Source organism: Triticum aestivum, chromosome 6D (genome assembly GCF_018294505.1).
Source record: "Triticum aestivum cultivar Chinese Spring chromosome 6D, IWGSC CS RefSeq v2.1, whole genome shotgun sequence".
In the NCBI taxonomy this organism is placed as follows: domain Eukaryota; kingdom Viridiplantae; phylum Streptophyta; class Magnoliopsida; order Poales; family Poaceae; genus Triticum; species Triticum aestivum.
The window spans coordinates 25,951,180-25,974,038 of NC_057811.1; the positions used below are offsets into that span (position 1 = coordinate 25,951,180).

General features: G+C 45.8%; 2 protein-coding genes across 3 annotated transcripts; both read right to left on the reverse strand.

The window, feature by feature from the left end:
• Positions 1-1,952: 1,952 nt before the first annotated feature.
• Positions 1,953-4,631, reverse strand: LOC123143211 (cysteine-rich receptor-like protein kinase 10). Of its 2 annotated transcripts, none has more exons than XR_006470730.1 (3): positions 4,078-4,631; positions 2,342-2,509; positions 1,953-2,210 (listed from the first exon to the last, which is right to left on the reverse strand). XR_006470730.1 is itself a non-coding variant. In XM_044562056.1 (3 exons), the coding sequence occupies exons 1-3, from the start codon at positions 4,508-4,510 to the stop codon at positions 2,177-2,179; spliced, it is 618 nt and encodes a 205-aa protein (XP_044417991.1). In that variant the 5' UTR covers positions 4,511-4,608; the 3' UTR covers positions 1,953-2,176. The 2 variants fall into 2 exon arrangements, 1 of the variants encoding a protein (XP_044417991.1); XM_044562056.1 differs by having other exon boundaries at positions 2,342-2,492; positions 4,078-4,608.
• A 10,056-nt stretch (positions 4,632-14,687) lies between these two features.
• On the reverse strand, positions 14,688-18,594 carry LOC123140879 (cysteine-rich receptor-like protein kinase 10). The gene is made up of 3 exons (XM_044560143.1): positions 18,150-18,594; positions 15,143-15,260; positions 14,688-15,021 (listed from the first exon to the last, which is right to left on the reverse strand). Exons 1-3 carry the CDS (start codon positions 18,532-18,534, stop codon positions 14,988-14,990), a joined length of 537 nt encoding a protein of 178 aa, XP_044416078.1. The 5' UTR covers positions 18,535-18,594; the 3' UTR covers positions 14,688-14,987.
• Between the last annotated feature and the right edge of the window lie 4,265 nt (positions 18,595-22,859).

Sequence of the window (22,859 nt, forward strand, 5' to 3'; positions counted from 1 at the left end):
ATATGGAACACTAGAAATGATATGATTTTTAATGGTACACCATTCACCAATTTTTTTCCAGGTTATCTACAGAGCTATAGTCTGGATCCGTATGTGGTCGTTACTCACTCATACGGACTACAGGGGGCCTATGGTTATTGGGTGCAACCGCTGGGAGACGGTAGCACGGGCTATCTTCAGCGGATTTGGATGGCGAGTTAATAATAGACTAGGTATATAAGTATCGTAACCTGTTCTTTATCACCGGATGCAGCGCTTTATTGCCGGATGTGGCGCTTTGCATACTTTTTTTTTCTTATTTCTTGCTCGGATTTTGAGCTTACTTGGATGTTAAGACTCTGTTTTGATTTCTAATAATATGGCTGCATGCATCGACTGATGCAAAGGCCGGAGGTATTCCTCCTTTTCCAAAAAAAAGGGATCTACAACTATTGGGTAGTGCTAATGGAGCTCAGCACCGTGCATCGAGTGGTGGAGCCGGAGTTTGGACTTTGGAGAAGGGAAGGGCATCATCAGATGTGTGCGGGACAAGATGCGGACCAACATCACGTGACCATCAGGCGGGATGCGGGAGGCGTCGTGAGAGACGAACAAGTCGAGGTTCATTGGGCGGGATGGGGCTGGCTGGTAGCGGCGTGCAGTTGGGCGCACACAAGCAGTGGTAGCACGGCTCGACTCTTGCAGCACAAAGTGGCCGTCCGGCGGCTGCAGGCGTGCAACATGGTGCGGCGTGCCCACCCAGGATGAGTGCCCACGGCCCGGCTCGCACTGTGAGTGCTCTTAGGCTGCGTAGTATCATAAGTTAGTATCATCGGAAATTGGCAATGGCTCCTAGGTGCATATGCACCCATTGTCTAAATACACATTTTGAAAAGTTAAAAAATTCCGAAAAAAATCCCGTGTGTATATCCGGACATTCTATGTGCGTGCATAAAGTTTTTGATGAAAACAAGGTTTTTTGTGGCTTGTGTAAAACAGACAAATTATGATGCTTCATTACAACTATTCATTTTGTATTTTTTTATCTTTTTTACACAAGCCACAAAAAACGTCGTTTTTCACCCAAATTTTCTGCGTGCACATAGAATGTCCGGATATACCGCAGGATTTTTGTTCCGAATTTTTCAACTTTTCAAAATGTGTATTTAGACAATGGGTACATATGCACCTAGGAGCCAAAACACCGCGTCCTAGTATCATGCACTATAGAATACCCAGTCCTCTATTTTGTTCATTTAATTCTATGTCACATCATCAAAATTGCCCGGCTGGCATGCATGGTACTAGCTATAATACTATCACTACCGACAACCTTAGTTTTAAGCCTATCATCGCTCTGAAGCCAATTCGTTTCTACAAAAATAGATAGCTTCATTTACCATGAATCTTAACAAAACAAATGAGCCAGGAGGCTTGTGTTAATTAGTTAATGTAATAAACCTAAGTTCAGAGGATTAAATATGACATACTCCTTTTCTTGGATGGTACACTTGGCTTCGTTGTATTTTTTCTATATCATGCAGACCATTCCTGGCGCCCGGAAATGACAAGGTAATATATTTACCAAAAATCCAAAATACTCCGGAAACCACAAGGTGGGCTAAAGATAACTGAGTCCTTCGATTTTTTTCACCCAATTCTGCACTCCAAGTTTTTGACAAATTGCTTTTTAAGTTTGACCAACTGTTGTCCACAAATTCTGTACTTAAGTAAAACCCAAACCATCAGTTAATAGTGATTTGTTGTGAAATGCTTATACACAAACTTAACTTATACCCAGCATCTAAATCACTTCCCTGTTTTTGAAATATTCTCTGTCATGGCTTGACTCCAAATTAATATTCAGATGTAAAAACATGAGGTTCTGAATAAATCTTTTTCAATTTATCTGAACAAATCTGTATGTGAGCTCAATCGGAAAACTAAGTTAGACCATATTTGGAGCATCGAAGGAGTGGGTCCAAGAATAAGATGAAAACAACAGAACGAACGAACTGGCCCTTTATTCGTAACCAATGCGAACATTCAAATTGGAGGACAATATTAAACCATTCTTCGCCAAAAAAAATCAAATCACGATTCAGGTAATCATGCGAGCGTTGTTGTAGAGCCCGATTTTAGTGTTTCCTCTTGTTGGGAATAGGCTGATGTCCAATAGTCTGACCAAGTCTATCAGCTACTGATCTCCAGATGGAAGAGAGCTACAATGCCTGCATCATGTAAAGAGGTAAGGAAATTAATTTTACATATGCTCATATTCACAAAGTACATTGTTTAATACGTATATTTTTCCCTCCTTTATCTCAACTTAACATCAAATGTGGTGCTTCTCGAAACTTACATCATGGAGGCTCTTCTTTTATCACGCCATTCTTGCAAAAGCATGAAGAAAAGCCATGCGAATCCAATTGCTTGAAATATCAGTGTCGTCGGACCCAAGAGGCGAAACCAACTGTTGTCGCCTGTGGCATATAAATAGATAGTGCTTCCATCTGGACATAGTAGATCACTAATGCATTGCCATTAGGAGAAGGTGCATACCAATAATTCGAGCATATGGGGAAGAAAAAAAAAGCAGAATCTTGCAATGCTATATATATATCTCAATATATGGATGGCAATAATAATCATGCAATGTTGTGGAACAAGATTGTAGATCACATCGCACTGTCTAGCTATACTGAGCTTATCCGCTCCACCGTCTTCCGCCATATGGTTTGTTTTTTCCAACTAATTCTGTTTGCCTCTCCTGCCTAGCTGATCAAGTGTGTGGGAAAAAAATTCCAAAGAATGTCTAGGACAAGGCCCCGGATGCCAAGTGCCTTGTCCATTGGATCGACGTGTGCAAGTCGAAGACCTACAGAGGGCGGGATCACTGACCTTCTCAATGCCAAGGTAAAGTTCTCCATCTCGGTTCAATCTTACTCCCTTGGAACGATGTTTCCGAGCCCTCCCCTAAATTTCTATAATCCTCATGAGATCCTCTTTTGAAGAGTTAACCCCTTTAGATCTCAAAAATTTGAGGAAACTCCTTAGACCATTCGAACCTACTCAAATTTGAGTAGCCGCGGGCTAGTCTCCCTACATCCTCTCTCTCCCTCGACGGCTAGCAGCGTGCAACACCTCCTGGGGACGCATCCGATCGCCCTGCCGACATCCGTGACCACGAGAAGTCACCCCCGTCGACCTCCCATTGACTCCACACATCGCCTATAAAAATTCGGCAATATTTTGTTTCGTCCTCTGGTCCTCTTCTATTGGTCCCCGTGGTGGTGGCTTTGGTGAAAACATGAGTGTCGGCCGTTGTTGCCAATTACGATGAATCATTGCGTCCTAGAGCACGCCATTGTGCTACTAGGAGAGCAAAGAGGAGTTCAGGTGAAGTGGTGCCCAAACTGTGGCCCATGGATGACGAATTTCACCGACTTTCTTGTCTCCTTCCTCGCACACATACTTCACGCTCGGTGAGCATCTATCAAATTATTTTTGCACATCATCTACTCTAGGCCCTAGCTGGCTCATGGGCACCATCTATTGGCCAGAAGTCGTCGTTGGCTGCAAACTTGATGCGAGGAAAAAAGAGGGGATTTGGGGGAAGAAGGATGAAGAAGAAAAGACAAGACTTCCACATGGGAGTTATGTTTTAGGGAAAGGGCTATGTGTGCATAATTTTAACTCCTCAAATTTGACGAGCAAAATTTTTAGGATTCTCGGAGGAGTCATGTTTTTAAAGGGAATTGCTAGAGATGCTCTATTTTTTTGAGGGTCTTTCTAGGGATGCTCTTACCACCGTCTATACAGTAGACACACGTTCTCGTGTACAGCGCTTTATGGGCATACAGTTTTTGAGCTTCTAATTTCTTGCATGAGTAATCACAATCGCCCAATAATCCTAAGAGGCTCTAGCTAATCCTACTAATATTCGGCTGCCACAACCACAAGGTCAGTGTGGTAACCAGTCGCAAACCAAGTACAGTAAAAAATTGGGCCGCCACAAGATGCACGAGATTATTTAGCACATGAGACTAATGTGCGCAGAAAAATAATAATCTGTGGATCCTGTAAAACAAAACTTACCTTCTAGAGAAGAGATGCCAGAGAACCCGCCCTCACCCAAGCCGAGAGATCTAGAAAAATTGCCACCGAGTCGGAGAGTGCAGTTGCCGGCCAAGACGAGCACCTTCCTGCCGTACGGGCACGCGCTCTCCGCCTCCCGGAAGGCGCCGGCGAGGCAGGCGGCACAGGACGAAGAGTCGACGCCAGGGGGCTCGCAGCGAGAGGAGGCTCGCACCCGGTTAGGCCAGTAGCCCACGGCACGGGACGCCTGGAGGCCCTGGGAGGAGGCGGTCTCGGCCGGGAGGACGGCGGCCAGGCGGTGGAGGTTGGCCCCGTAGGTGCTGTTGGTCTTGTGTACTCCACCGAAGCAGTAGATCGTTTCTGCGGCGGTGAGGAGAGGCGCGGCGGCGGCGAGGAGGAGGGGGAGCAAGAGCAAGGGCGAGGACTGCTGCATGGTGGCTGACTGGCTGGTGATCGGCGGTGGGTGGGCCGGCAAAAGGACTTGTTGTACAAAAAGTGGAGCATGTGGAGAGGATACAGGCACGTCAGCGGTGGCGGTGCGTGGACGACGACTTTGACTCCATGGAGGGTCACGTTTGGCGGCCGGAGAGGGATGGAGATTTTCTCTAGAAAAATAGAGGGGTGAGAAAGAAAGAGGAAGGGACGGAGAAAGGGAGGGGGAACTTTTGGTCTATGGGGACATATACACCCTATATGAAAAAATAATTTAGTAATTCAACAAAAAGTCAAAAAATCCTGAAAATATTTTTGAAATAAACTTGACCTTACATTGTACTTGTGAGAAAATTTTCACAAAAAAAGAATCCCCCTTTGACTTATTTTCAAAAAAGACAAAATTTTGGCCAAAATAGTGTGAATAGTGGCCTATAATAACAAATAAATTGTCTTTTTCACTGTGATGTTAACATTGATTTTTATTTCGTGGAAATTTACATACTAGTGAAAAAGTAAGTCAAGTTTGTTCTAAAAAAAATTCTGAACTATTTTGACTTTCTGTTTAATAATTAAAAAGGAAATCTCCATATAGAGTGTATATACAACCAGGAACCGAAGTGTATTTCACCGGAGAAAGGAGACATGGATTGGTTGAGCTTCCGCGAGAGATGTCACCAATTTGATCCGGCTGGATAGTACTAGTGGTTGTTGTTTCTAAATAAATTGCAATCATTGTTGATTTCAAGATTAATTGCCATTAATGCAATTAGTGTTATTTCCAAATTACAATTAATGTAGTTAATATTGTTTCCAGATTGTGGGTGGTGTGATGGATACTCCCTCCTTTCCGGTTTAGAGCATGGTTAATAATATAGCTAATTGATGGCTATATGATGTTGCCATGTCATATATAGTTATCACTTGTAGCCACTCATATAATAATGTTAGCTATAAGGTTAGCTATAAGAATAATGGACGCGAATTTTTGGGATTCGAGTTGCACGAACCACATGGAAACATGCGGTGTGGATAACGACCGCGCGTGGCTGCATGTCCACTCGTGATTTACCGATAAGGGACGCGAATTTTTGGGACATGCGGCCACGCGATGCCGTAATCCAGTGCGTCCGCGCGCGCATCGCGATTGCTACTTAATATAGGCACATTCGCTATACCTGACATGTTAATCACCAGTGCTCGTGAATACTTCGCGTGATACGTCCCGCTAGTGGGCTAGAACTCAGAGGGCATTTATGTTCGTATGAATACAGGCTTGTCTGCCCATGTCACAGTTTGGGCGATGGCATAACTGCTCTTGCGATTAGTAGACATCATTAAGCACACAGACTCGCTGGTGACGTGTACTGTACTCAAGCTGTGGCCTTGGGAAAAGCGGAGACTTGCATAGTAGCATCTCAGACACTATATCTGATCCTACGTCTTTTGTTTATTTGGGTATTATCGAACGCGCTGACATTTGTTCATCCTATTCATACATTAGCATGTCAACTTTTTTGAGGGAGAGTTCAGGTTCGGGGTGCTCACTGCATAAGGCCATGTCCATTAGCTATGCCCCGTGTCTGTTAGCTGGGTGGTATTTTCTCATCTCTCTCTTTCTCTCTCTCAGGTTAGCATTTTAATCTCAAATCGATCCCGTCTGGTTGATTCTTAGGTATGGCACTAGGCGATCACATCTGTTTCGTCTGTTTGACCTTAGCATGAGCGATGGTTTGGGGAAAGTCCTGGGCATGGCTCTTTGACATCATCTCCATGTCCATTAATCCCTGTTGGGTGGCTGCATGGCTGTCAGGAGGCATTTATGCTTCATTGGCTGCCATTAAACGACTGACGGTAGCGCGTCAATATTTTATATCTGGTGGCTTAAAAGGGTCACTTCTTGCTGATTTGGTGCGTATCACATGAGGATTAAAATTAGACTTGCATGGTTAGCCGCCCAACGGAAATTAAACTGTCTTACTGCTCTTTAAGTACAACATATCAATCTACTTTATTAGTACATGAGCACGCACAGCCCACTAGCAGTTACATGGAGCGACATGGTGCAGAAAGTAAATACTTGTACTACATGTCACACGTCAGACGATCTAATGGGTTTATAGTGCTAAAAAAATGATGACGGCGACGATCTTTTTGCTGTGTGGTTGAGCTTCAGTTGTTGTGGACGAAGAACATGGCCACAAGAGTGGCACGGGATGAAAAAGTTCGTAAGCCGCAAGAAGGGTCTACTCCTTGCTGATTCCTACACCCAGATCCTGCATCCTCCATGCCGCACAAAAAAAATCGGCCTGAGAACGATAGATGGATGGAAAGGTCGATGGCGAACTTACACCCCCGTGTTGCACTCTGGGCAATGAATGAGAGGGAGAGGAGCCACCAGCTGGGTTGCGGTGAAATGAGATGCAGGTGGTGTAGAGCTGCGTTGGGACATAGATGAACACATACTTCTCAACTGCCGTTAGTCTATGAAGTGAGGGCAAGAGAAGATGAGTTGAGCAGCCAAAACAGGTGGGGAGAAGAACACATGCTTGTGAGCTGCGGCAAGACTGAGAGAAATGGAGAAGGAGCAATGGGAAGGAGGGTTGGGCAGCAATGACAAGCTAGCCCGAAGTTTAAAAAGACAGTGGGGAGCATGGTGCAGCAAGCTGTTGGAACTGGATGTAAATGTAATGAATGCTTCCCTCACTTCAATGCCTGAGCCTGCCTTGCAGGCCATCTCCTGCAGATGTCAGTTGCAAATACGCGGGCTATACCAAATGGCATACGGGGAATAGAAAATGTTATACCGGCCATAAGTATTCGAGTTGCACGAACCACATGGAAACATGCGGTGTGGATAACGACCGCGCGTGGCTGCATGTCCACTCGTGATTTACCGATAAGAATGCTACTTTTTTCCTTCTTCTCCCTATCTCTTTCTACACATTTATTGTATTTACCTAGGAGCGCTCATATAGCTAGGCTCTTGCATGAGAGCCCACTCCCCTCATTTTTTCATGTCTCTCTTCTTCACATAGTCAAAATTGCCATGTAAGCAGGCTATAAGCCCGCTATTGTACTTGCTCTTATAGGGCTTATCTCAAAATTTTAGTTTTCCCATTTTACAAGTCTCAATTTGGTTGTTCCCATCACATGTTCAGATTTCAAGGTGCAATAAATCATTGCAGGCAAGTTAAAAGAAAATTGACCAATGCATGTACTTTATGCATGCATGCATTACAATTAATGCATTGGTAAACATAATTTTTAAGGAAAACAAACGCATTAATTGAGTGGTTTTGCAAACTACAAAAATTGTCCACCACTCACCATCTACCTTGGTTGGTGAGATTTTTGAATTGAGCCCTATAAACTGGAAAAGAGGTAGTATATCGTTAGAATACCCTGACACATTGAATAAGGTAGTTAAATGGTTGTGATCATTTGGATTCTTCGAACTCATGCTTTTGCTCGACGTACAACGGTAATCGTGCATGTGGAACACACTTTCAATTTGATAGTACTTTGAGACCTCTGCGTCCAAAATATGGCCCGACGTTGCCAGTGCACCAAGACATAATGCTCTTTTTTTAAGATCGACATTAAAAGGCCTTTGACTCTATTAGGTGGGGACTACCTCATGGACATGCTCACTCGTCATGGCTTCTCCCCCCACTTTCGGGGATGGATCTCGGATTTGCTCTCATCGGCCTTTCCCAGGGTTCACCTCAACGGGGTCGTCGGGGATTTGATTAAGCATGGACGAGGCCTTTGACAAGGCGACCCACTGTCCCCTTTACTCTTCATGCTCGCCATCGACCCGTTGCACCATATTTTGAGCAAGGGCACCTCAACCCTCTTGGTGGTCAACACACGGTCATTCGAGCTTCACTGTACGCCGACGATGCGACTGTTTTCGGTGCCCCTATCCAATTCCTCGTCGCCACACATGCTTGGTCACTAATTGTGTTAAGAGTCTGATTGCGCCTATCTGGTATGAAGGCAATGATCTTGATGACACCCTGCAGTCCTTCCCAGCCTACCGTTCTTCCTACCCCATCTGTTATCTTGGTTTACTGCTTGCGATCAAAAGATTAAGGAGGGTCCACTTGCAACACTTGGAAGATAAAGCTGTTGGGAAGCTTGCACCTTGGACTGGGAGGCATGTGGCTATTACAAGTCAAGTGACTTTCGTCAAATAAGTGCTCACATCGGTGACCATTTATCATCTTACACTACTTGACCTTTCGGCGGAGATGTTTAGGAAGATTGACTCCTTGCAATGCGCATATCTTTGGGATGGTTCGGACAAGGTGTCCGGTGGCAAGTGTAAAATTAATTGCGAGCTAGTCTGCAAGTGTAAGGAGTTTTGGGGGCTTGGGCATCGTAACATTGGAAAGTTTGCTACTGCATTGCGCTTAAGATGGTTATGACTTGAATGGGATGACCCTCCGAGAGCTTGGCTTGGCTTGGGGACACCGTACGACAATGAGGATCAGGAACTCTTTGAGGCGGCCACTAAGCTTACTATTGGTGATGGTACAACTATGAGATTTTGGGGGTCATCTTGGCTATAGGGGTTGAGGCCTAAAGACATTGCATAAAAAAATCGAGATTTCCGGCAAAAAAGGGACCCGCGTCGACAAGGCTTTGAAGGATAATGCTTGGGTTAATCACATAGATAACCAACAGGGAATGGCGCTCATTCACATTGAGCAATTCACTGCTCTTTGGGAAAAGCTGGTCAATGTCAACATACAACCCGGAGTTCACCCTTCTTATTTTGGCTCATGTGTATTGTGTGCAGAGATATTATATATTCATGCTATTATATATTCACCTTTTGATTTCTCCATGCTATTATATATTCTGTTTTGGATGTTTAATGGGCTTTATTATACACTTTTATATTATTTTTGGGACTAACCTATTAACCCAAGGCTCAGTATAAATTGCTGTTTTTTGCCTATTTAGTGTTTCGCAGAAAAAGAATATCAAACGGAATCCAAACGAAATGAAACCTTCGGGAGCGTGATTTTTGGAACAAACGTGATCCAGAGGACTTGGAGTGGACGTCAACCAATCAACGAGGAGGCCACAAGGCATGGGGCACGCCTACCTCCTGGGCGCGCCCTCCACCCTCGTGGGCCCCTCGTGGCTCCACCGACCCACTTCTTTCTCCTATATATACCTACGTACCCCGAAACCATCGAGGAGCACCACGAAAACCTAATTCCATCGCCGCAACCTTCTGTACCCGTGAGATCCCATCTTGGGGCCTTTTCCGGCGCTTCGCCGTAGGGGGCATCGATCACGGAGGGCTTCTACATCAACACCATAGCCTCTCCGATGATGTGTGAGTAGTTTACCACAGACCTTCGGGTCCATAGTTATTAGCTAGATGGCTTCTTCTCTCTTTTTCGATCTCAATACAAAGTTCTCCTCGATCTTCTTGGAGATCTATTCGATGTAACTCTTTTTGCGGTGTGTTTGTCGAGATCCGATGAATTGTGGGTTTATGATTAAAATTATCTATGAACAATATTTGAATCTTCTCTGAATTCTTTTATGTATGATTGGTTATCTTTGCAAGTCTCTTCGAATTATCAGTTTGGTTTGGCCTACTAGATTGATCTTTCTTGCAATGGGAGAAGTGCTTAGCTTTGGGTTCAATCATGCCACTACTAGGAATAGGGCTATAGCTAATATGGACATTAATGGCGCACCACATATGTGGTGCGCCACTGCTATATAGCAGTGGCGCACCATGTGTAGGTACGCCATTAATGTCCATATCACTGATGGCGCACCACACCCACGGTGCGCCACTACTAACAATTTTTTTTATTTTTCCAAAACTAGTAATGGCGCACCAGGGCATAGTGCGTCATTACTAGTAAACATTACTAGTTTTAACTAGTAATGACGCACCACACACTCTGTGCACCACTACTAACAAATTTTTTTTTACTTTTTTTTTTCAAAACTAGTAATGGCGCACCAGTGTATAGTGCGCCATTACTAGTTCAAACTAGTAATCTCATAGGCATAGGAGATGTGGCGCACCATGTAACAGGTGCGCCATTAGTAACCTGGTTACTAATGGCGCATTGTTAGGTGATGCGCCATTACTAACATTTTTGCAACCCACCCCCTCTGTGGACCGCCTTTTCAGTTTTAGAAAAAAGAAAAGAAAATGATCAAAAAAACAAAAGAAAATAAGTTTCCCATGTGAAATGTGGTCTAGTTGTTGGGAAAATTTACAAATATGAATTTCGACTTTATCTGCAAAATCTCTCTGGAATTTAGTAAAATGGGCATAACTTTTGCATACGAACTCGGACTAAAAAGTTTTTTATATAAAAAATCATCTACTCGAAAAATTACATCCGAATTGAACGGGGGGAACCTTGTTCAAGATTTTCAGAATACCCAAAAACCTAACAAAACGAAAGATATGGGGCTTTTAAGATCTAGAGGGGGAAAATGGAAAAAAAAATCAAACTTACTAGTGGCGCACCTTTGCTAGGTGCGCCAAATTTTTTTTTTGGATTTTTTTTTTCGAAATATGATACGTAATATGATCGGAAAGTTTGAAATATTTTTTCAAAATTTCATCACACTCATGAACATGAACAAAGTCCTAGACATCAACAAGGTTTAATAGAATTGATATGATAGATATATCAACAAGTGCCTGTGAAGTGAGCTGGTGCTGGGGTTGGATAGAACTTTAAAGTTAAGCGTGCTCGGACTGGAGTAGTGTGAGGATGGGTGACCTTCCGGAAAGTTTGATTACGGAGTGTGATTTGACTTGAGATTAAGCATAGTGACCTGAGATTAAGAAAAAAAATTGATTTTTTTTTGAAAATTTTCTTTTAAAAAATTTGGAAACAGATTTGAAAAAAAATTGTTAGTAATGGCGTACCAAGTGCGCCATTACTAAGTCAGATAGTAATGGCGCACTTTTAAGCATAGTACCGATAGTAATGGCGCACCATTATTATTTGTTACTAGTGGCGTGGTAATAGTGGCGCACCTATAGTGCGTCATTAATCGCAAAAATAGGTGCGCCACTAATTAGTCTTTTCCTAGTAGGGTGCGGTGCTCGATTCCAGTGATAGTAGGGAAAACGACACGTATTGTATTGTTGCCATCGAGAATAAAAAGATGGGTTTATATAATATTGCTTGAGTTTATCCCTCTACATCATGTCATCTTACCTAATGCGTTACTCTGTTCTGATAAACTTAATATTCTAGATGCATACTGGATAGCGGTCGATGGGTGGAGTAATAGTAGTAGATGCAGGCAGGAGTCGGTCTACTTGCCACGGACGTGATGCCTATATACATGATCATGCCTAAATATTCTCATAATTATGCATTTTTCTATCAATTGCTCGACAGTAATTTATTCACCCACCGTAATACTTATGCTATCTTGAGAGAATCCACTAGTGAATCCTATGACCCCTGGTCTATTTTCCATCATATTAATCTTTCGTCAACTAGCTATTTTCTTTCGCCGTTTATTTTTTAATTTTTACTTTCAATCTTTATCATAAAAATATAAAAAATATTATCTTATCATCTCTATCAGATCTTACTTTTGTAAGTGGCCGTGAAGGGATTGACAACCGCTTTATCGCGTTGGTTGCAAGGTTCTTATTTGTTTGTGTAGGTACGAGGGACTTGCGTGTGGCCTCATAATGGATTGATACCTTGGTTCTCAAAAACTGAGGAAAATACTTACGCTACTTTGCTGCATCACCCTTTCCTCTTCAGGGAAAAAACAAACGCATGCTCAAGAGGTAGCAGGCTCAAGCAATACATCGAACTATTTCACCAATATCTTTCTATCCCTTATAACATGATATCAGCCTAACCGATCTAACCCTAGCCATCGCCCACCGCTTCCGCCCCGCGCGCCGCCCCTGGGGCGGTCGGCCTCCATGACCGCCGCCGGGAGCCGCGTCGCCCGTACCTAGGGTTCGTCCGTCAGTCGTGTTGATCGGCTGCCCTAGAGAGTCTTTTTCCTGATTTTGTATCCGGATTTTTCTCTCTCACGCGCGGTCGTCTTGATCGGCGTTTCTTTTTGTTTTTCTGATCAAAGATGGGTTTGCGTCGCCCGTCGTCGTTTGTCATCTACAACGCGTCTCTGCTCCGACCTCAACAGCAACTCCCGCCTTCACCCGGATATGTTGCCGGTGCCCCTGGTTCACGCGTGCAATGCGTGTGCTGTTGCGGTGGCCGGTTGCGCCGTCATTGACTGGCACATCGTCCCGCATGCGGGCATGGTGTAGCCGGCCGCTCGCGGCTGCTCATCAGGCCATGTCGATCTACACCGGTTGTGAATCATGCAACCTGTGCAAGTCTTGCTACTTGCATGTGGGCTGCTTCACGTGCGGGTATGCTTGGGTGCATGCATGCATGCATCCGTGCACAAGGCTGGTTCCCGTCGGCTGCACCACTGCTTGCATCCCTGCGCGTCTCGTCGTCCGCATCTTCTCGACCTTGCTTGCTGTGTTCTCGGTTTAATCAGCCGTCTGCATGCAGCTTCACAGGTCTTTGAAAATCATCATCGAGTATGAGCGCCTCCATCGATCGAGCAACGGGCTGCCGTTGCGTTGGGCCGCAGGGCCGCCGCCCCGTGGTTCTCCCCGTAGCTGCACCGATCCGCGCCGCCGCCGCGTCGTCATGTGGTACCCGTTGCCTCCCTGAGGCCGTTCCCGTGGTTGTAACAACTCGCGCGTTGCTACTGTGTCGCCCCTTCGGGCCATAGTGGCGCGGCGCGTGGTCAACCGCCGCACTGAGGCCGTCCGCTCCAGGCTGTCCTCGAGGCTGCACCGACCCTCGCGCTGCCGCTGCGTCGTCCCGTCAGGCCGTAGCGAGCATGGCATGCGATCCCTGCAACCGCCATGACGTCTTCCCCGCCGTCGCCCCGACCTGCCCGCCGCGGCGGCGTTGCCCCTTCGGGCCGGAGCGCTGCGGCCCGCAGGCCACCGCCATTGACGCGCGCCGACTTCCATGTGATATGCGCCGCGCCGCCTCCCTTGGCGTGGGAACATCACCGTCCGCGCCGGTCTTCGTCACGCTGTCGGGTTCATTATCGCCTACTTCAAGCAGCGTCGCCGCGCTCCTTCTCTAACCGCCTCCGCCGCCTCCTAAGGCCGCCGCTGCTCTTCTTCCGTGGCTACAGGGCGACTACCTCGACACCGGCGACCCCCGACTCGACATCGACCACGGCGTCTCTCGCACGCTACCTCGACCACTGCTACACCACCCTACGCTCTCGGCTACATCGACAGACGGCACAAAGGGCTCCTTGATTGAGCAACCTCGTCGGTTTCCACTCCAGCCACGACTCCGCGATGCATCGACCGTTATGACTGTGGAGGGGGGGGGGGGGGTCCGTCGGCTTCCCTTCGGATTATTCTCCAGTCTCACCATCTGCGTCGCTACCGTTGTGACTGCGGGAGGATGTTGAGTATCGTGATTATTAGGAAAGCTAGGATAGCGTAGGATATTATTCTACCTTGCCTTGTACTCCAAGATGATCATGTACTCGTATATATATGCCCACGAGGCTCAAGGAATACAATCGAACTATTCCACCAATCTCTCTCTATCCCTTCTAACAAATACGATCAACATGTAAGCCCAGATCGAGGTTGAGATTTTGATAAGTCACAATGAGGTTTATGTTCAAATTTGTTTTGCATTGCAGAATTAATTTTCCACTTTGCTCTGACATGTTTCTTGCTTAACGACTTATGCAAATTTCTGCTGTAGCCCATGGAAAAAATCACTTAGCAAATCGAACATTTATTGAATGAAGGAGCTTGTGGCCTAATTTCTTCGATCTCAGTTCTTTTATGTTTAATATGCCTGCTCAGTGAATCACTTTCATTGGTGCCATAATAAATGCGCCAAGCTGAGGCGCGATTCAACCTAGTGGAGAGACTATCCTCAAAACCCCAAAATCCTACTAGTTCCAGTCAAAACTGCTTCTTTTCTTCAGAACTTTATTTTACGGCCCCCTCCGCTTTTTCTCTGAACTTTGCATAGTGCTATCTCCTGCGATTTGCATATCCAACATATTTGTGAGAAATGAGCCCATGACACAAAGCAGTGATCCAACCAAGGTTTAAGAGTTTAATGATGAGGAGTGTTCAGTTAATATCTGCCGCAAGCTGGAACTCTGTTTCTGGCAAGTTGGAAATACATACATATTTGGAGCATCGAAGGAGTGGACCGAAGAATAGGATGAAAACAACAGAACAAATGAAGTGGGCCTTGGAAATTATTGGTAACCAATGCAAACAGTCAAATTGGAGGACAATATCAAACCATGTTCGCTAAAAAACATCAAATCACGATTCAGGTAATCATGTGAGCGTTGTTGTAGAGCCCAATTTTAGTGTTTCCTCCTGTTGGGAATAGGCTGATGTCCAATAGTCTGACCAAGTTGACCAACTACTGATCTTCAGACGGAAGAGAGCTACAACGCCTGCATCATGTAAGTGGTAAGCAAATTAATTTTCATATGCTCCTATTCACAAAGTAGATTGTTTCATCTATTATTTTCCTATCTCAACTTAACATCAAATGTGGTGCCTCTTGAAACTTACATCATAGAGGCTCTTCTTTTATCACGCCATTCTTGCAGAAGCAGGAAGAAAAGCCATGCAAATCCAATTGCTTGAAATATGAGTCCCGGACCCAAGAGGTCAAGCCAACTGATGGTGCCTGTGGAATGCAAATGCATAAAGCTTCCAGGTGAGCATAGTTGATCGTTAATGCATTACCTAGCTTTCCTCGGTTCATGTTTGAGGAAGAATGTGCATACCAATAATTCGAGCATATGGGGAAGAAAAGAAGCAGAACCGTGGAATGCTATATATATGGATGGCAATAATAATCATGTAAGGTTGTGGAATAAGATTGTAGATCACATCGCACTCCTGGTTGTGTCGAACTTGTCTGCTCCTTCCTCTCCGCCATGGTAGTTATAACTAATTATGCTTGCCCCTCCTGCTTGGCTGGTCAAGTGTGTGGGAAAAACAAATCCGAAGGGACTTCCTGTGGAATGTCAAGACAAGACCCCGGGCGCCAAGTACCTCTTTCGCTAGATCGACGTGTGCAAGCCGAAGACCTACGGAGTGCTCAGGATGACCTTCAATGCCAAGGTAAAGCTCTCCACTTCTGTTCTGTTTGACTCCCTTGGAACGATGTTTCCGAGCCCTTCCCCTAAATTTCTGAAATTTCTCATAAGATCCTCTTTTGAAGAGTTAACCCCTTTAGACCTCAAAAATTTGAGAAGAAACTCTTCAAACCATTCGAACCTGCTCAAATTTGAGTACCTGTGGGCAAGTTTCCCTAAACCCTCTCTCTCTCCTCCCCGATGCCCAACAACGCACAACACCTCGCCGGTGACTCAGTCCGATATCCCGCCAACAACAGTGACCCCGCCAACCTCCCATTGACTCCCTTCACGCCGCCTGCAAAATGCGCCAATATTTTTCTTCGTCCTCTTCTATTGGTCCCCGTGGTAGTGGCTCCGGTGAAAACACGGTTGTCAGTTGTTGTCGCCGATTTCGACGAATCATTGTGTCCTAGGCCATGCCATCGTGCTACTAGGACAACGAAGAGGAGAATATATTCAGTCGAAGAAGTGCCCAAACCATGGCCCATGGAGGACAGGTTTGGGGGAGAAGGAAGAAGAAAAAAGAGAAACTTCCATATGGGGTCTAGATCTATAAGGAGTTGAGTTTTAGTGATTCTCATCTCCTTTCGCGCACACGTATGTCACATCGGCAAGCATCTATCAAATTACTTTTGCAGAGCATCTACTCTAGGCCCTAGCTACTTCCTAGACATCATTTATTGACCAGAAGTTGTCACTGGCCGCGAACTTGATGTGAGGAAAAAAGTGGGGATTTGGGGGAGAAGGAAGAAGGAAAAAAGAGACTTCCATATGGGGTCTAGATCTATAAGGAGTTGAGCTTTAGGGATCCTCATCTGCTTTCTTGCACACATACGTCACACTCGGTGAGCATCTATCAAATTACTTTTGCAGAGCATCTACTCTAGGCCCTAACTACTTCCTAGACATCATTTATTGACCAGAAGTTATCGTTGGCCACAAACTTGGTGTGAGGAAAACAATGGGGATTTGGGGGAGAAGGAAGAAGAAAAAAGAGAAACTTCCATATGGGGCCTAGATCTATAAGGAGTTGAGTTGTAGTGATTCTCATCTCCTTTCGTGCACACGTACGTCACATCGGCGAGCATCTATCAAATTACTTTTGCAGAGCATCTACTCTAGGCCCTAGCTACTTCCTAGACATCATTTATTGACCAGAAGTTGTCACTGGCCGCGAACTTGATGTGAGGAAAAAAGTGGGGATTTGGGGGAGAAGGAAGAAGGAAAAAAGAGACTTCCATATGGGGTCTAGATCTATAAGGAGTTGAATTTTAGTGATTCTCATCTCCTTTCGCGCACACGTACGTCACATCGGCGAGCATCTATCAAATTACTTTTGCAGAGCATCTACTCTAGGCCCTAGCTACTTCCTAGACATCATTTATTGAGCAGAAGTTGTCGCTGGCCGCGAACTTGATGTGAGGAAAAAAGTGGGGATTTGAGGGAGAAGGAAGAAGAAAAAAAAGAGACTTCCATATGGGGTCTAGATCTATAAGAGTTAAGCTTTAAGGATCCTCATCTTCTTTCTTGCACACATATGTCACACTCGGTGAGCATCTATCAAATTACTTTTGCAGAGCATCTACTCTAGGCCCTAGCTACTTCCTAGACATCATTTATTGACCAGAAGTTGTCGCTGGCCGCGAGCTTGATGTGAGGAAAAAAGTGGGGATTTGGGGGAGAAGGAAGAAGAAAAAAAGAGTGACTTCCATATGGGGTCTAGATCTATAAGGAGTTGAGCTTTAGGGATCCTCGTCTCCTTTCTCGCACACACGTCACACTCGATGAGCATCTATCAAATTACTTTTGCAGAGCATCTACTCTAGGCCCTAACTACTTCCTAGACATCATTTATTGACCAGAAGTTGTCGTTGGCCGCGAACTTGATGTGGGGAAAAATGGATATTTGGGGGGAGAAGGAGAAGAAAAAAGAGAGACTTCCACATGGGGTTTAGATCTATAAGGAGTTGAGTTTTAGGAAAAAGACAAGGTGCACGTAATTTTTAACTCCTCAAATGTGACGAGCTAGGTTTTGATGGATTCTTTGAGGAGTCAAGTTTGTAGGGAATTGCTAGAGAGATGCTCTTACCACCGTCGTCTAGACACACATTCTCGTGTACAACAATTTTATGGTTAAATAGTTTTTGAACTTCTAATTTCTTCCAGGAGTAATCACAAGCGCATGCAAGTGCGGTCTGTTGACTAAACAAGCTCACAATAATCCTAAATTCCTAATCCTAAGAGGTTCTAATCCTAGTAATGTTGGGCTGCCACAACCACAAGGTCGGTGTGGTAACCAATCGCAAACCAAGTAATAATAATCTGTGGATCATTTGGCACATGAGAGATGAGACTAATGTGGGCAGAGAAATAATAATCTGTGGATCCAACTGAATTATCCTCCGGAAAAAAGATGAGGGAAGAGAACTCACGGAAGCCGAGAGCTCTAGGAAAATCGGCGAGGCTGAGGGTGCAGTTGCGGGCGAAGACGGCCGCCTTCTTGCCGTGCGGGCACGCCCTCTCCGCCTCCCGGAAGGCGCCGGCGACGCAGGCGGCGCAGGACGAAGAGCTGACGCCCCAGTAGCACTGTGAGGAGGCTCGTGGCCGGTTGGGCCAGTACCCCACGCCGCGGGTCGCCTGGAGGCTCTGGGAGGCGGCGGTCTCGGCCGGGAGCACGGCGGCCAGGCGGCGGAGGTTGGCCTCGTAGGTGCTGTTGGCCTTGTAAACTCCGCCGACGCAGTCGAACGTCGTCGCGGTGGCGACCAGAGGCAAGGCGGCGAGGAGGAGGAGGAGGAGGAACGGCGAGGGATGATGCATGGTGGTTGGCCGCTGCGCGGGTGGGTGGTGGGTGGTGGTCAGCGGTGAGCGAGCTGGGAACAGAACTAGTAGTACAAAAAGTAGAGCGTGTGGAGAGAGGATACAGCCACAAGCACATCAGCGGTGCGTGGACGACGACTTTGACTTCACGTTTGGCAGCTCGTATTCGTTCATACTCCCTCCGTCGCCCGAATGCTCGAACGGGATCAGCGGTAAGGTGTGGCCCACCACCCACGAACCCACGTCACCCTCTCGCGCAAATTCATCGCCGCTCAAAATCGAAGCCCCGGCGGAACCACCGGAGCTGGGAGGTGCTGAACTTTAGAAGCGCCGGAAGATGGAATCGGCCCTCGACTCCCAGTGCGCTCGCCGTTCGCTGATACGGCTCTGTTCCTGTATGAGCGGCATCGAAGTTGCCGTCGTCCAGGTCTATCACCCTCCCGTCGGGCGCAAACTCCTCGGCGGCGGCGGTCGCGGTGGCGGAGAAGGCCGCAAGCAGGAGGAGGAGGAACAGAAAGAGGAAGCGGCGGCGGAGTCGTCGAGGCGAGGCCGCCGCGCCTGATGTCGTTTTCGTTGGGGAGGGCGACCACGCCCGAAGATGGCTCCGTGCGGGCTGGGGACCGTGTTGCCGGCTGAGGGCTGCACCTTCACGCGCCGGCTGGTGGCCAACGCCGCCTCCCGCCGAGGCAGTGGACCGGATGGCGTGCGGTAGGGGACATCGTGAGCGAGCGCCAACACCTACAGCTGCGGGCACCACGACACCACCATCCCATCTGTCGCCGGGTGCACACTTCGGGCGTGTTCGGCAACGCTCCGGCAGCCAGCTTCTCCAACTCCACGATTGGAGCTGAGCCGAACGCTCTGACTCTGCGGAGTTCGGAATCGAGAAGCCAGCTGCCCACGTAGTGTAAAGAAGCGGGACGCTGAGTGAGTCCCTAGCGTATCGGTGGGGGTTTTGAAAATTGAAGAAGCGGGAGTTGAGACATATTACAACCATATGCCACCGCTGGGTGAGTCCCTAGCGTACCGGTGGGGTTTTTGATTATTTGTCACTCTTTAGTTTGGACTTTGACAATTTGCCACTAGTTAGATTGTAATTGATCTGGTGACACTTATTACTTTGTACTTTTATATTTTGTCATTTTTCAACACAAAAACAATCAATGGAAATAATAGACAAAGTAAGTAGTCAAAATAGAGGACCATTGTACCCTTGGACCCAAACACAGCACATCCTTAGCCATTCCCGTTCAAAATCACAGCCGCCGCTGCTGTATGCGCTGCTCCCCCGCCGCCGCTGTACCTACTGCTCCCCTTTGCTGCTCTATGGCCTTTGCCCTCTCATGCTCCTCCTGCTGCCTCACGCTGCCCCAGTGCTCCCTTCGCCCCCTTCTTCCCCCGTTGAAACTCCATGAGTCCCCTCCTTCAGCCCCTGCGCACACAGCAGCAGCACACAGGTGCAGCGGCGGTCGTCAACGCACGGGAAGCCAGGGGCTCCGCGGGGCGCCGCGAGCCGACAAGTCGCGACGAAGCTCCGACCGGCCGCCGCCGCCGCTCCCCTTGCTGGTCACCCTAACCCTAGGGCGCCGCCGAGGAGATGAGCAAGAGATAAGGGAGGGAGGGAGCGGGAAAGAGGAAGACTCACCAGGGCTGCCGCCGTCGAGCTCCACCAGGGCCGCCGCCGTCGTTGCCTTTGACCCTACGTGCGAGAGACGGTGGGAGGGGATGAGAACGACCGCAACTCCTCTGTTCCTGGTCCATCGAGAGGAAGGGTAGATTCGTCCTTTTTCGTGGGACCCATCTGAGAGAGGGCAAAATATCAAACACCCAGATAAAAAGTGTCATCAGACTAAATACAAAGTAACTAGTGGCAAAATAGCAAAGTCTCAAGTAAGGGGTGGCAAATAATCAAATTCCCCCGGTTCGCTCATTGTGTTTCTCTCCCCGATATTTTTCTCTCGTGCACGACCAGATGCACGGGGAGACGGATGCTGGGAGCGGACGGGCTGAACGATTTCCCAGATAGACGGACTGTACTCTGCACACTTCATACTCTGTTTCTTGTTGCATCTGAATAAACTGAACGGGCGTGGCGAATATTTGCCTGCTTGCAGGGTTCCACCAGTGCCGGTACGGGTACCTGAACGTGTCTGACCTCGAGGGTGTGGTGGCCGGCTACGCGAAGGCCAGGATCCCGGAGGTGATGTGGACGAACATCGACTACCCTGAACCGCCTTCGCGGAGCTCCGGCCGTTCGTCGACCGGCTTCACCGGAACGGCCAGAAATACGTTGTCATCCTAGACCCAGGTACACACGACACGATCTTGTATATATGCACCAAACAGTAAACAAGTTTCTTTTTCTTTCTCATCTTGTCTTCAACAGGTGAAATCAGAGGAAACGTGTACAGTTGTAAACCAGCAATTTAAAAGCGACGCAGGGCGCACGCTTAGACTTGTATTGCCTACAAAACTTGCCTGGAATTATTATGAATTTTGCCTAAATTTGTTTTTTTACCTCAACAATATTTATTCTTGCCTAATTTCACAATAAATTGTGCGCTGGCTGGTTGTCAAGTTGTCTAAAACTATTAGAGTAAGCATGTTGATTGAAGTTACAACACAATCTGCATCATCATACCTTTGTAGGCAATTTATAGAAATAGTCGTGCAACTTAGAATCATAAGTACATGTAACCATCAATCTTGTTATACTCTGCCCAATTTCTTCAGCAAACAATGATGGAGTCGTTCGTAAATTTAGTGCTAGGAGAGTACATGGTTGTGATAGCTGAAGCTATGAGTTCAGTTGCATATAATAATTGATTGGTCTGTTTTGGAAAAAAAAAGGTCATCCAGTCGATTGGCTGGTGTAACTAATGTTAAAAAGTTCACTAATGTTTTAGGTAATGTTTTAGATAGGAGAGATAATCAAGTTTCATATTCTTTTGTGAACTAGCCTAGCTCAGATGGTTAGGTTATGTATGGTCAAACCAACCCATCAGGGTTCAAGTCCTAGACATCGCACTAATGCTCGCATTTTGCTGAATTTATTTTAGGCTTTCCGGCGGTATTCGTTCAACTGGAGAACCGTACCAGTCGACTAAAGATGAGCCTGTGCTGACTTCGTCAAGATCACATGTAGATTCAGTCTCTCAGAACTGCTCATAGGAATAGGGTGTGCGTGCGTGCGTTTATAGGGACAAGTGTGAATGCGTATGTATGAGCGTCTACGTCTATACTATGTTAAAAATATTCATATGCTTTTAGGGTTTTAGGGTAAAGTTTTTGAAACTTGCTAAATTTATCAAAGTTCATATCAAGTTTTAGTAGTTGAAACTTGCCCGCCCGCCAAATTTTCCTCGCAATTCACAAAGTCATTGGATTCGCTACGACGAAAGATTAAATTTATCGGAACCGGTACCTACAGGTTGGAAGTCTACTGCACATGCATTTCGACAAGATTCGTGTGGTATGAGTACGTAAATCACTTCTTGTTGTATACACTGTGAATACTACTGACACAACCTGACAGAAAGTACATATACCTACTAGGTGTCAGCCTTTTACAGAGGAGAGAGAGTCAGAGAGGAGAAAAATAATGCATGCACTCTCTATCCCTTACATCTGGCATGTATTAATTGTCACTCTCATATTTCGAATTATTGATATCTCTTGAATCAAATGTCCATTTTTAAACTTTTTATATATTACATTTCATGCTGAAAAGACCTTCAAAACAAGATCAGTCTAGGATATACTTGAACAACTTTTATTTTATATATTTCAATTATCTTTGAAATCACTTTCAAAAAAATTAAGATTGTTTCGGTTTTTCATAAAAGTGATTTCGGCTGTTTCACTAATTTAAAAAAATGATTTCACTCGTTAAAAAAACTAATTTCACTTATTCCTAAACACTAGTTTCACTTATTTTAAAATGCATATTTCACTGATACTCAAAAGAATTTCACTAATTTCAAAAAAAAATGATTTCACTCATTTGAAAGAAACTAATTTCACTCATTCTTAGACACTAGTTTCACTTACTTTAAAGTGCATATTTCTCTAATTTCATAAAATTGTTTCACTCATTTAAAAGAAACTAATTTTGCACATTTTAAACCATGGTTTCACTTATTTTAAACACAAATTTCACCCATTTTTAAAAATAATTCCACTCATTTCAAAATACATATTTTTGTCGTTTCAAAAAGAAAATTTCACTTGTTTTGATAAATTAGGTTTCATTCATTTTCAATTAAGAAGACATGTTACAATTACCCAAAAAAATGAACCAATCGAGAGGCAGTTAGAGACACACA